The sequence below is a fragment of the Empidonax traillii genome, unplaced genomic scaffold (assembly GCF_003031625.1).
Source record: "Empidonax traillii isolate 1590-97213 ecotype Southwest subspecies unplaced genomic scaffold, ASM303162v1 scaffold33:size3420811, whole genome shotgun sequence".
NCBI lineage: Eukaryota > Metazoa > Chordata > Aves > Passeriformes > Tyrannidae > Empidonax > Empidonax traillii.
The window spans coordinates 1,622,337-1,635,937 of record NW_020955226.1 but is presented as its reverse complement, the minus strand read 5'-3'; the positions used below and the strand labels follow the sequence as shown (position 1 = coordinate 1,635,937).

At 36.0% G+C, this 13,601-nt stretch overlaps 1 protein-coding gene across 1 annotated transcript in view; it reads left to right on the top strand.

Annotated features, from left to right (window-relative positions):
* The window catches only part of LOC114073744 (sodium channel protein type 2 subunit alpha-like), a 60,495-nt gene that overhangs the window by 21,269 nt on the left and 25,625 nt on the right, over positions 1–13,601 (top strand). The window contains exons 3-12 of the mRNA XM_027911508.1: positions 192–310; positions 1,596–1,685; positions 2,529–2,657; positions 3,096–3,187; positions 4,236–4,472; positions 8,110–8,173; positions 9,235–9,376; positions 10,214–10,420; positions 11,203–11,478; positions 11,995–12,375. Of these exons, the coding sequence (XP_027767309.1) occupies positions 192–310; positions 1,596–1,685; positions 2,529–2,657; positions 3,096–3,187; positions 4,236–4,472; positions 8,110–8,173; positions 9,235–9,376; positions 10,214–10,420; positions 11,203–11,478; positions 11,995–12,375 (1,737 nt within the window). The remainder of the gene's footprint in view (positions 1–191; positions 311–1,595; positions 1,686–2,528; positions 2,658–3,095; positions 3,188–4,235; positions 4,473–8,109; positions 8,174–9,234; positions 9,377–10,213; positions 10,421–11,202; positions 11,479–11,994; positions 12,376–13,601) is intronic.

Here is a 13,601-nt window from a genome sequence, read left to right as displayed (position 1 = left end):
TAGAGTGTTCATGGTTCATGTGAAAATTTAGAATCTGATATTTGCTTGTATAATTCTACTGAAAACAAATTTAGTGGCTACTTAGATCTGTGTAAGTACAGCCCCTATAAAGGCAAGATTGCTAATATGTGTCTTTAATTTCCTATTTCCTATCCTACTTCCCCCATGCCCTTTTTGTCTGTTTTTCAAAGACATTTATAGTATTGAATAAAGAGAAGAAAATCCACAGGTTCAGTGCCACACCTGCCTTGTACCTTTTCTCTCCTTTCCATGTTATTAGAAGAAAAGCTATTAAGATTTTGGTTCATTCATATCCTTTTCCAGTGGTTTGTTAAAAATTGTTATTGATGAATTTTACTATTATTAACACTAGTGGTTTTGGTTTAGTGTTTAAATGTGTTCCTGCCTTTAATTCCTTTCTCTCAAAGTCAGTCAGAGCTAAGATTTGTCACTATAAGCTGCTGATTAAATTCAGAGGAAGTCACTAGTGGGGTTCCCCAAGGTGCAGTCCTGAGCCCAGCCCTGTTTAATATCTTTATTGATGATCTTCATGAGGGATTGAATAAATTCACTAAATTCACAGATGGCACCAAGCTGGGTATGAATGTTGATCTGGTGAAGGATACAGAGGCTCTGCAGGGTGATTTGGACATGCTTAAGATGGACCAAGACCAACAGCATGAGGTTCAACATAACCAAGTGCCAGGTCCTACCCTTTGGCCACAATAATTCCATTGGGACACGGGCTGGGCAAGAGCGGCTGGAAAGTGGCTCAGTGGAGAAGGACCTGGGGGTCGACAGCAGCTGAACATGAGCCAACCTGTGCCCAGGTGGCCAAAAACACCACTGGCATCCTAGCTTGCATCAGAAATAGTGTGGCCAGCAGAACTAGGGCAGTGATTGTTCTCGGCACTGGTGAGGCCACATCTCGAGTTCTGGGCCCTCAGTACAAGAAAGATGGTGAGGTCCAGAGGAGGGCACCGAAACTGGTGAAGGGTCGGGAGCAGCGCATGTCCTGTGAGAAGCAGCTGATGGAGTTGGGGGTGTTTAGCCTGAAGAAAAGGAGGCTCAGGGGAGACTTTATATTTCTCTACAACTGCCTGAAAGGAGATTGTAGCTAGATGGGGGTCGGCCTCTTCTCCCAGGCAGCTAATGACAGGATGAGAGGATATATCCTCAAGTTGTGCCAGGGGAGGTCCAGGTTGGATATCAGGAGGAATTTCTTCATGGAAGGGCTTGCCAGGCATTGGAATGGGCTGCCCAGAGAAGTGGTGGAGTCACAATCCTTGGAGGTGTTCAAGAAGTGACTGGATGTGGTACTTCATGCGATGGTCTAGTTGACAAGTGATCAGTCAAAGGTTGGACTTGATGGTCTCAGAGGTCTTTTCCAACCTAAATGATTTCTTGATAGGTGTATAACCATCATTGTTATGAAATATCTTTGCATTACTTTTGACATTGCTAGTGATAGTAAACTGATTTGTACTATATTTGTATCATATATGGTGTCAATATTCTATGACCTGTCAATTCCTCATATTTTATGTTGTACAAATTCAGCTTTTAAAAGGAGATGTTCCTTAACTACAGTCAACATGGTTCAGCAGTCTCATTATGCTCACTATTATGGCAAACTGTGTATGTATGACATGGGCTAAACCTCCAGAATGGATGAAGATTGTAGAGTAAGTATACTTAAATTGGCTCATAATCTTTAAAGTGGTTTAAAAATGAAAAGCAAATTAAGAACTAGACCATGTAGTTTTACTTACCCTTCTATGTAATACCACCTTCTTACTTGGAGTTTGGTCCCAGCTGCAACTCAAAGCAGCAGAGTCCTGCAAGCTCTGCGAAGGAAAGAAACTGTGACATTGTTAGTCTTTTTCTCTGAAAGAAACACTGATAAATATTTTTCATCAGAATATTTGTACAAATAATGTTCTTATGCATTCTCTCTCCTGAGCTGTTCCTTTATCATTAAAAAAAAAAAAAAAAAGGAAAAAGAATACAGACAAAACTACTGCTTTTCAGTACAGAAGATACTTTCTATAAACCCTTTGAAACCTTAATTTTCTACAATGAAATTTTAAAAATAGGACACAACTTCTTTAAAGAAAATACCTCTGCTGGGGATTATTGTTTGACATTCTCAAATCTATCTGCTCAACCATCAAGTATCTTTAGTAAATAGTAGGTTCCACTTATCCATGGAATTTATTTCTGACAACCATGGCAACCATGCTGAAATTTTTATTTGAACAAAAATATTTTTTCGTGTTAGTCGTGATTATTATTATTAGTGCTGAAATTTCAAAAACTTACATGCTAGGAACGGCAAAAATATGTTTCAGACAAAATAAAAATAATTCAATTATCTTACAGAAAAATGGCGGAAAAACAGTCATAGTTTATGCAAGTTTGTAACTGCTGTTTTGGTGCATGTACTTATCACAGGTTTTGAGCTATTTTCCTGTGATGTATCACTGAACAACACAACAGTCTAACTTTTGCCTCAATGTTTCTTACAGGTACACTTTCACTGGAATTTATACTTTTGAATTTCTAGTGAAAGTCCTTGCAAGTGGCTTCTGTATAAATGATTTTACTTGCCTTCGTGACCCCTGGAACTGGCTTGATTTTATTGTCATTTCCTTAGCGTAAGTATATAGTGGTTTTTTAAGTAAAATGTTGGAAGTTTTCTTGAGCCTGTAATAATTTGTTTTGCTTATGTTAGTTAATTTGAAATTAATTGTAGTTGGATTGTGTTTCAATTTTTTCCCCTTTAATATTTTACCTTAATGTAGCACATAACAGAATTAGTGAGCTATCCCACAGCACAAAAGAGAAGTTACTGGTGAACGATATTAAGTAGTATTTAAGAAATAAAATCAGCAATATACATCTCATTTTAAATTTGCATTTAGTGGAAAAGCTTAAGGGTGTGTTTCTTAGGGTAAATTTAATTGAAACAGGAAAATATGAAAGCAAGTTTTTAATTTAAACTTGTTCCTTCAAAAAAAAAATCTGGATTACAGATCCAGGTAGGTAGTATACACTCTACCTTAATTCTGAATAACTGTGATTTAATCCTACAGGTATATAACAGAATTTGTAAACCTGGGCAATGTGTCAGCTCTTCGAACTTTCAGAGTATTGAGAGCTTTGAAAACTATTTCTGTAATTCCAGGTAAGAAGTAACTGTGTAAAGTGGTAGGCACTCTGTGTCACCTCTGTTTAACTTTGTGTGTGCTGTCATTGTGTTTGTGTGTGGAATGCCTCGCTACGGATATGTGACAGAGTTTGTGGACCTGGGCAATGTCTCAGCGTTGAGAACATTCAGAGTTCTCCAAACATTGAAAATAATATCAGTCATTCCAGGTGAGAGAGAGGTTAAATACTTGAGGCTGACTGAAACTCCACAGAATCTGAACTCATGTTTTTAAGAGAAGCATCCACGTTTTAGTATTAACTTCATTTTCGTTCCCTTTTCTAGTTCTCTAAAACACTCAGCCTCAGAGTTTAATACATTGTTGCATAGGAAACTCCTTTACATAGCCTATATATATTTCTATTTTGTGATGTCAAGTTTTCTCTCACGCATTAAGGATCAAAATTAATTCTTTATATTTTTCTCTAACTAATAAAAATGTTACTATTTATGAAAGATTGAAAACTTTAGTGTGTTGTAAAATTTGAATCCTAAAGGAATAAGATAATGAAAAGTAGCATGGAAATGGCATGACATATTTATTAGCTTATGGATGCCTATCTTAACCAAACTCCACCTCCAGTAGAATAGGGTGCATTAGAATGCAGACATTATAATTACTACTGAAATACAATTGTGCTCTCTTTTTGTTTGCTGTTATAGAACCAATATATTGTATATTGGAATGGAACACTGGTAAAGGTTTGGAGCAAGAGGCATCAAAAAGCAAATGAAATGAACTGTTTTCTTTAGGTATAATTTACACATATTGAGAGCATAAATTAAAAGTTCTTCATTTCAAGAGCAAGTGTTTTGGAATGTGTGACATTCATCCCCCTTTATATATTATTTTCAAATTAATCTTTCAGGAATGATGAGACTTACTGGTATTTCTTCCTTTGGAAAATCTTTTTGTGAAAAAAAGACTTTTTTTGTGAAGCTGTGCATGATAATTAGTAGTGTTTGCATTGCATTTTAACTTGGGTAAATATTCAGTATTAAAACAAAAATCTGTCTCTGTTTGCAGGCTTGAAGACTATTGTGGGAGCCCTAATTCAGTCTGTGAAGAAGCTCTCAGATGTGATGATCCTGACTGTGTTTTGCCTGAGTGTATTTGCACTAATAGGATTGCAGCTGTTTATGGGCAATTTGAAGAATAAATGCTTGTTCTGGCCGTCAGAAAATTCAACAGCTTTTGAAAAATACGTAGTTCCATACTTTAATGGTACAGAATTTGACTGGGGAGCATACATTAAGGAAGAAAGTAAGAAATATTGCTGTAACTTGCTAAAATTTTTGTGTGAAAATTTTACATACAAGCACAAGTTAACTGTTTCATACTACAGACTAAAGATAAAAACCCATTTAAATAGGATGGCAAAGACTGGGGGTTTGTATGTGATATATCCCAAACTTGTGCTGATATGATTGTTCTTTCCATTAACTGCACTTAAAAATGTATTTATAGGGTTACTTTGGTTTTAGAATCACATAGGCTGGACGGGATCTCCACAGTCTTGACCAGTTGCTGCTCAGCTGCAGGTCCAGTTAGATCAGTGCCTTGTCAGGTCAAGTTTTTAGTGTCTCTAAGGATTGAGATAGCAGAGCTGCTTTGGGCAGCCTGTTCCAGCGTTTGACTAGTTGCACAGTAACTTATTTCAATATCAATTCAGAATTTCCCATTCTCAAACTTCTGCTAGTCACCTCTTATTTTTCCAGTATCCACCCCTGAGAAGAGTCAGGCTCCATCTTCAATTACTGTCTTTGATGTTATGCTTGTGGGTACCTTGGAGATCCTCACATCTCCCAGCTCCCCTGCCCCACCTTCAGCCTTCTCAAGGCTAAACAAAACCAATTCTTTTTGGCTCGTCTAGTATCTTTAAGACAGAGAAGCACTAGATAAATATCAGAGATTTTCCTACTTAAGATGTATTTTTATTATTAGGTAGAGGTAACAAACCAATTTCTGAGATTGAAATACATAACTCATTAGGCAAGCAGAGATTCTGGTAGGAAAGGAGGGGGTATTTGTCTGTAGGACTTGTTGCTCAGGGGGCTGCAAAGGCATCTTTAACAGGATATTTTTGAACATTTTCAATGTCAGTAGACTGAAGTGATAACATTCAGGCTGCTTTAGAAGCACACAAATATTAATATTTTGTGTTTTTGTGCTTTGTGTATTTTAAGAGATAACATCCGTAGTGTTACAATACACAATGAACTGTGAGATGTAATATAATAGTTTTGCTGAAAATTTGGTTAATTTTCTTGTGTCAGTTTGTGCCGGAAGTGGATTTACAGGGTATTGGTCAGTAATAAATTGTAAAAGTAGTGTATTTAACTAAAGAGAAATTGATAAAATAATGCTAGCTTTCCGTTTTCCTGACCCAAAAGTGAAGGAAAATGCGGTTGTTAAAGGCTGAGTTCTGATGAATCGTATTTTCTTCCTTTTTTAACACTGAACACTAAAGTTCTCTGTTATTTTCTGTGTTTTCAGATTTTTTTCTATACTTCTGAATTTTTGAAATATTGTGACTATTTACGTTTTCTGTGGAATCTATAATTTTAACTAGTTTATTTGCCTAAGAAGGGTTCGGAAAGTGGAATGGTGGAATACTTTGTGGGTAATTTTGGCTGATGGTTTATGTGCTGTAGAACACTTGTGAATTCTCTCTTCAGACATACTATATATATTCTCTATTTCCATTTCCCACTAAGTAGCAATTTAAAGAAATGAAATTTTCCAGAATGTCAGTTGCTTCTGTTCACTTTACTGTGAGTCTCTACAGAGTGCTGATGCAGGCAAGGCTGTTAGACTTTGCTGTGTTTTTGTTCTTCCTTTCTCATATTACTATTGCTAATACTATGCACTCAATACAGTGCCATTGCAATATAGTGTCACTGGGCTCAATTGTGGGTCCTTCCAATATTTTTCCAGTATATCATATTCTGGTCAACTGTGACTGAGTGTGCTATCCTCTTGTGACTTTTTTAAACACATGTGCATTTTCATTTATTAAGAAACAAGACCAAAGTTGCTTTTTGAAAATACAGGCTCAGATCTTGGATCCATGTGCCAAAGAATTGGCACCTGGCATTTAGGTCATTATCTGAGTTTTGACCAGCTCTAAAGCTATTAGGGAAGTAATAGGATTATAATTTTTCTAACATTTATATAAGTACTGTTCTTTAATGGTAGGATTTTGGCATCACTATATTTGATTTAAGTGTTCAGTTTAGAATCCTCCTATGTTCTTATATTATTTATCCCATGGGCTGTTTCTGACTATTTAAATACTACAATAGCTTTTTACCCTGTGAAAATCAAAGCCTTTGTCAGCTTAAAAGGTATGTTGATGACATCAGTTGAGGATGACAGCAGATTGATTTAGTTGAGATTAGAGGTTTTTTTCCAGATTTCTGTCTCTTTTCCAGATTTCAGTGTCTGGTTATCAGTCAGAACCTCTCTTGTTTCAGATTATGCCTGTTGTCTGTCATTCTTCTGCTAAGCACCAGAACTTGTTTCTATCCCCTTGATAACTTCCTTGTAGTTTCTGAATGCTTTCAACCAACTCGCCCCAGAGCCTTCCTTTTGCCTGGTGAACATGGTTGGGTTCCTTGGTCTCTCCAAGGAACGCTCCAGCCCCCTCACAACCTTGGTGACCCTCTGTTGCACTTGCTCCATTTTATCAAAGTCTTGCACTGTGGGACCAAACCTGGACACAGTTCTCTAGGAGAAGTCTAATGAGTGCAGAGCTGAGGGGGACAGTCACTTCCCTCACTCTGCAAGCTGGGCTTCTGTCCGTGCAGCCCCAGAGGCTGTTGACCCTCCAGGCTGCCAGGGCACACTGCTGGCTCAGCCTTACCTTGCTCTCTGTCCAACTAAAGTCTCAGGGCATTTTGTGCAGAGCTGCTCATCAGCTTGTCAGTTCCCAGGCTGTGTCACTGCAGGGGCTCTCCCTTCCCAGGTGCACGGCTGCATTTATATTTGCTGAATTTTATGTGTCTCCTGTCAGCCTGTTCCTCCAGTCTGCCTAGGTCCCTCTGAATGGGGCCTGCCCTCTATGAACTTCTTCCTTGATTTATTACCATCTTTTCATCTCTATTTTTTCTTTTCTTTTCTTTTTTTTTTTTAATTTTATTTTGAGGATAGCACAATTGTTAATCATTATCAGCAAAATATATTTATTTATTTCTGAAGGCTCCCCCCTTATAATTAAAAGAAAAATTTTGCAAAGTTCTTTATAGTACAGCAGCTGTTATTGTCATTGGAACATCCATCTTCTTTTTAAATGCTGCCTTCATATTTTCAGTTACAGAATGTCCTAGTTAATGTTGCTCTGACTTCAAAACTGTCAGCCAGCCATTAGAAAGTTCCATTTTAAATGAGATAAGCTATAATTTTCTGATTACAAGCTACCTGCTGAATAAGAGAAGTTTTAAGTTTTGTGTTTTCTTTCTCTCAGTCACTGGAAATTGTATTTTGGAAAGATATCCAGTGTGCAGTGGCTCAAGAAGAGAATATGCAATTTATGCTGTTTAATCATTGTTCTAGGATTTTATTTTTGCATGGTGTTTTTATTTTGTTACCCAGAGAGGTTGTGGATGCCCCGTCTCTGTAAGTGTCTAAGGCCAGGTTGCATGGGGCCCTGATCTAGTAAGTGGCATCCCTGCACGTGGCAGGGGTGTTTGAAACCTCCAGTGTTTCCAGATAATCTTTAAGGTCTCTTCAAACCAAGCCATTCTGTGATTCTGGGATTGTGCCAATATTTGAACCCATTATTGGGAAAACATGGATGGGAGATTATGAACATTCAAAGCATGATGATTTGAACCTAGCAAAACCCAAAACAACAACTCCTTCCATTTGTAAACATGTCACTTCTAATTTTTTTCTTTAGGTCACTTCTATCGCCTAGAAGGAGCAAAGGATTGTCTGCTTTGTGGCAATAGCACAGATGCAGGGTAAGGTATACTGAAAATGACATACTACATGTCTAAACATCTAAAAAATATCAGTCTAAGCTTAGATATTGTGTTATCAGTAGCTTAAGAACATACTTCTTTATCATAGGTTGTATGCAATTTCTCAAGTCTAAAATAGGCATGGGGCACTGAGACTTATGACCAGATTCAGGGAGGACACCTTCAAGTTTCTTCTGTCTGGGGGGCTGCATGCATGACATTGTCTTGCTCTCTCTTTGGGACAGTTATTTGTAACAGAATCACACAATTCTGTATGCTAATGGTATATCAGTCCATCCCTTGGTTTCGGTTGGTCATGGCTTTAAAATGTATACTTAAACTATTTTTGTAGCCATTTAGTTCATATATGTAACTATGAGATAATTTTATGTGTCTGTAAGTATGCATCAAATATACACACACATCTGTGAAAAGAAATCTTCGTAGCGTTTTTCTATAGAGTAAAGTACCTATGGAGTTAGGAACCTTTTCCATCCTTCAAGAATAGAATCACAGATTGGATCACCTACTCTCAAAACTGATATGTACAGTTTCATGGGATAAAAACATCCCTGTGCGTGTTATTTGTGGTTGAGGAATCGGTAGAATTCATAAATTAGGCTTACTAATTCACAAATGTGAAGAAATCCAGAAATCTGGTGTGCCAGCCTTGCTGATAGATGAACTTCAGCATAAAATACACATGCTTTCTTTTCTCTGCATGGAAGCATCTGCCTCTTGAGATCTCTATGTTAAGTAAATATACTGTTTTAATTGAAGAGGTATCTGCAGAGCTAATACCAAACTGTTGGGAATAAGTTTTATTTTGTGTATAATGAAAGGGGGTAAGAAGAAATATTTTTTTTTACTTGTTTGCTCTTCCTGGATTTTTTTTTTTTTAAAGAATAGTCTTTTAATTTCCTCATTAAGCCATAAAAAACAACACCCTTTACAGATGAAACTTACTTAGAAGCTCAAGGCACAACAATTTAAAAAAAAGTTATATGATATTTGTATATGGATTGCTTTACCTCTTTTTCTTCTTTTTTTTTGCCTCCTAGTAAATGTCCAGAACAGTTTATCTGTGTGAAAGTTGGTAGAAACCCCAACTATGGATATACTAGCTTTGATACATTCAGTTGGGCTTTCTTGTCACTGTTTCGACTGATGACACAGGATGGCTGGGAAAATCTTTATCAGTTGGTGAGTGTGTAATAAAAAATATGATTAGTGTCTTATTGACCCCAAATCAATAATGGAAAGGCTATTCTTGTTGATATTACACACCACTGCTGTTGTTAACAATTGAAAATCATTTAAGGTAGCAAATTCAGTTGCAGGATTGAGCAGACATGGACACTCGTTAGAGAATCTCATATGATTTTTGAAGAGACCCATAAGGATTTTTTTGATCCTTAATGTAATTTTTACAGTGTATATTAGATTTTGTGCTGCATGATAAGATATTTTCAAAAATGCTGTAATGGAGTTTATATTGTAAAAATACTCCATTACAGCAAAATCTGACTCTTAATTTCTGTACTTTTAATCTTGTTTCTGATAGCTCAGAATGCATGTCTTGATATAAATTAATTTTCTTACCATAGCTTTTCATTATATGATGTGTGAGAATGTTTCAATTATAAGAAATATTACCTTCTAATTATCTAAACAATTGTGACATTTTTAACTGTTTTGTTTATTTCAAATGGAAAGCATGCTAATATGTGGTAAACATTCTAAGCATGCAACCTGTGCTATTTGGTTTACATTAATAACTCTGATCCCACATCCTTTTCAAGGTTATTAGGCATTGAAAGAGGTTTGTCTCAGAAGAGCACAATCCTAAAACACGTTTTCCAGATACATGAATGTTCCCTTTGTTTTGGTTACTTTATAATTCAGAAAGCTCGTATGATCTTACTACAGAGGAAAAATAACTCAGTTTTAGTTTTCACTTTTCAAATTCATTAATGCTTATGAACTGCAGAATTGATGCATGTCTTCACCAGAAGGATCATTTCTCCTCTCCTCCTACAGACGCTACGAGCTGCTGGCACAGCATACATGGTATTTTTTGTTGTGGTGATTTTTCTGGGTTCCTTCTATTTGATTAACTTGATTTTGGCTGTGGTTGCCATGGCCTATGAAGAACAAAATCAAGCAACTATCTTTGAAGCAGAGCAGAGGGAGGCAGACTTCCAGCTGATGCTTGAACAGCTGAGGAAGCAGCAAGAAGCAGCTCAGGTATTTTCTAACAAGAGTTTGGGCTTTAGTATACTCCCCTGCATGCTATTTGTTGAAACCAATAATTAAATTCACATATTAAAAAAAACCCATTCTTCAACAAACCTCTAAAGTACTTAAGATTGTTTTCTCTATGGCTCTTTATTGTGGTTTTTTTTTAAAGGTATAATATCTAAAGCATTAATGAATTTCTGAACTGAGAATGAAAAGTACTCTCCAAATCAAAATAATAGTTTTAAAATAAATATTTCTTATCTGGGGATAATATCTAGTAACTTGTCATGATGATTTTCCAAATTCTCAGCTTAGAAATATTTTCAATACTTGTCAGGCCTTTATTAGAGTGTACAATATTTTTATTAATAAGTTTTTGACTAAATTTTGCTACTTGTGTTACTAGCAATGAATCAAAGACTGGAAGCAGTACCTCAAAGTTTGTTTCTTAAATGCAGATTAAGGAAACTGTTATTACTTACGAAAAAAGATAGAATTGGTTTGCTAAATTAATACAGACTGAAGTATGACTCTGATTAGCTCTTTTTTTTTTACCATTGCATTCACTCTAATTAATATTTTTATTCATTTTGAAACATTTTGTGGCTGTTGACAGTGTGATCTGTCTCAATATGGATGCAAAGGAGAACTCCATTTATATTACAGAATGTCATTTGATATAAATTTTAGGAATGAGGGCTATTAATCTTAGGAACAAGGACTGTATTTTTCTTTTAAAAATTGTGTGATTTGTAAAGCATCTCATTAAATAATAATTGCTGTAGCAGGCAATAGCTGCAGCAGAGATGACTGAGTACAGTGGTGAAAGTGGGAATGCTGGACCCTCAGATACTTCTTCAGAAGCATCCAAACTTAGCTCAAAAAGTGCCAAAGAAAGGAGAAATAGAAGGAAGAAAAGAAAGCAGAGAGAGCTCTCCGGAGAAGAAAATGACATAAAGCTTTCAAAATCTGAATCAGATGGAAGTATCAAAAGTAAAGGTTTCCGTTTTTCTTTTGATGGGAACAGACTTACTTATGGGAAACCATTTACATCACCTCACCAGGTACTGTGAATAGTGCAGTTGTCATTTTTGAAACTTGTGACATAACCGTCATATCCATATATTTAGGACCTAGTGGGTCTTACCATGCACAGAAGCCTTGTGTTTTCCTAGTTAATCTAAAATAGAAATATCTTCTTGATTCATAAAAGGAAAACTAAAGTATAATGTTTGAATGTAAAAGACTAAGGGTATTGATATCTTTAACTTAATGCGTGATCTATGTGGATCATTAGAATTTCTACAAATCTCGATTTTTCTCTTTGAAGCAGATGAAAGTACTCTGACCTGATACCTGTTAAATTTTTTCTCTCCAATTATTGTTTTAGGTACACTGTAAATTTACCCATTCAGATGACTTTCATCTCTCATGCATCTCTGAGATCTGACTGAGGCACTGTATTAGAGATAACACTGACAGATTCCTGGGGAATATAAATTATTATTTTTTAATACATAGACATGCATTTTCTATATTTGAAATCTTCAGATGGTCAGTTTTTTGTGTTTCCTTTGCAGTCTCTGCTGAGTGTTCGTGGCTCCCTGTTTTCTCCCAGGCGTAGCAGCAGAACAAGCCTTTTCAGTTTTAGAGAATACAGAAGGGAGAGAGGATCTGAAAATGAGTTTGCTGATGATGAGCACAGCACATTTGAGGATAATTCGAGCAGAAGAGGTTCTCTGTTTTTGCCGTGCAGACACGGTGAACGGCGCAGCAGTAACATCAGTCAGGCCAGTAAATCATCAAGAAGGCTGACAGCATTTCCAGTGAATGGGAAGATGCAGAGTGCTGTGGATTGCAATGGAGTGGTTTCCTTAGTGGATGGACCACCAGGTCTGTTGTCGCCTACTGGACAACTTCTGCCAGAGGTGATAATAGATAAACCAACATCTGATGGCAATGTAAGACAGTTTTAAATTACTCCAGGTTTCATGGCATTTCTTTATTGCACCAGACAATGTTTTAATGTAATTAAATTGCTTTGAAAATTGATGAGAAGTTGTGAATGCTTTTGCAGATCTTACTATAATGAAATGCCTTTGCAGTGATTCAGTCAAAAGTGAGTAGCTGAAGCATGAAAATGAAAGAGAACAAAGTAGTATGTTTTTTATATACCTGCAAAGCAAGGATATGCATGTTTAGTGAATCGAGTTAGTAATCTTCCATTGCCAAATATGTTTTAGAATTCAAAATAGGATGCTCAGCTTTCTAAAATTTTCTGTAAATTATTAGGTTGTTTCATTTTTTTCTTTCTTTCTTTATGGTTTTAACCTCCCTTTAAAGTATTTCCTAATTCTCTGTCAGTAATCTGCTGGTTCTGCTTTTCTCTCTTGTCCATATGTTTGGTATTGTGCAAATGTAGCAAAGTCTTTAAGACTATGTTGACATTTTAGAAGTGCTGGAAGCGCTTTTTTGTCCTGGGTCTCAGAGATTATCTGAGTTTCTCCCTGCCAAGGATCAGCGTATCATTGAAAAAAAAAAAAAGAAAGCAACAACAGAACATGAAAATTCATCCATTTATCCCTATGCTCTTTTTTTTCCTTTTCCCTCAGTTTGCTTTAGAAATGGACCACAGACATTCATAAGAAACCTTATTTTATTGAAATAGGAATTCCTGTATGGGTCACAGCACCTGAAAGGACGTCAGCCAGGTTTCTTCAGTTATTAGCCAGATACTCTACAGTTCTAATCTTCTTGTGGTTTGTTATAATTTCAGTTTCGTGCATGTATTTAGTTTACTGAAAAAAAATCTATCCATCCTCATGCATTAAAAACTTTTTCAATAATAAAACCATAACAGAGCTTTCTTTTTTAAAAATAAAATAGTGTAAAACAGGTGTTCGTTTTTGGGGTCAATTATGTCAGACTTACTTTGTTTCTTCTGTTGAAATTCATAGAAGAAATAAGAGCTGATAGCTATTCAGTATAGAAAATATAATTTAAATAAGTTTTGAATTAGTATAGAGATCAATACTCATCTATAAAAATTAATTTATGGAATAATTGTTGCTGCAGAAACCTTTGTATCATTAATAGCTTATTATAAGTATCTTGTGAATTAACTAGTTTAAAAGTGGAATATTAGTAGAGAAAACTTTTAACTAGGAAATGAGAGTTTTTCAGTTCC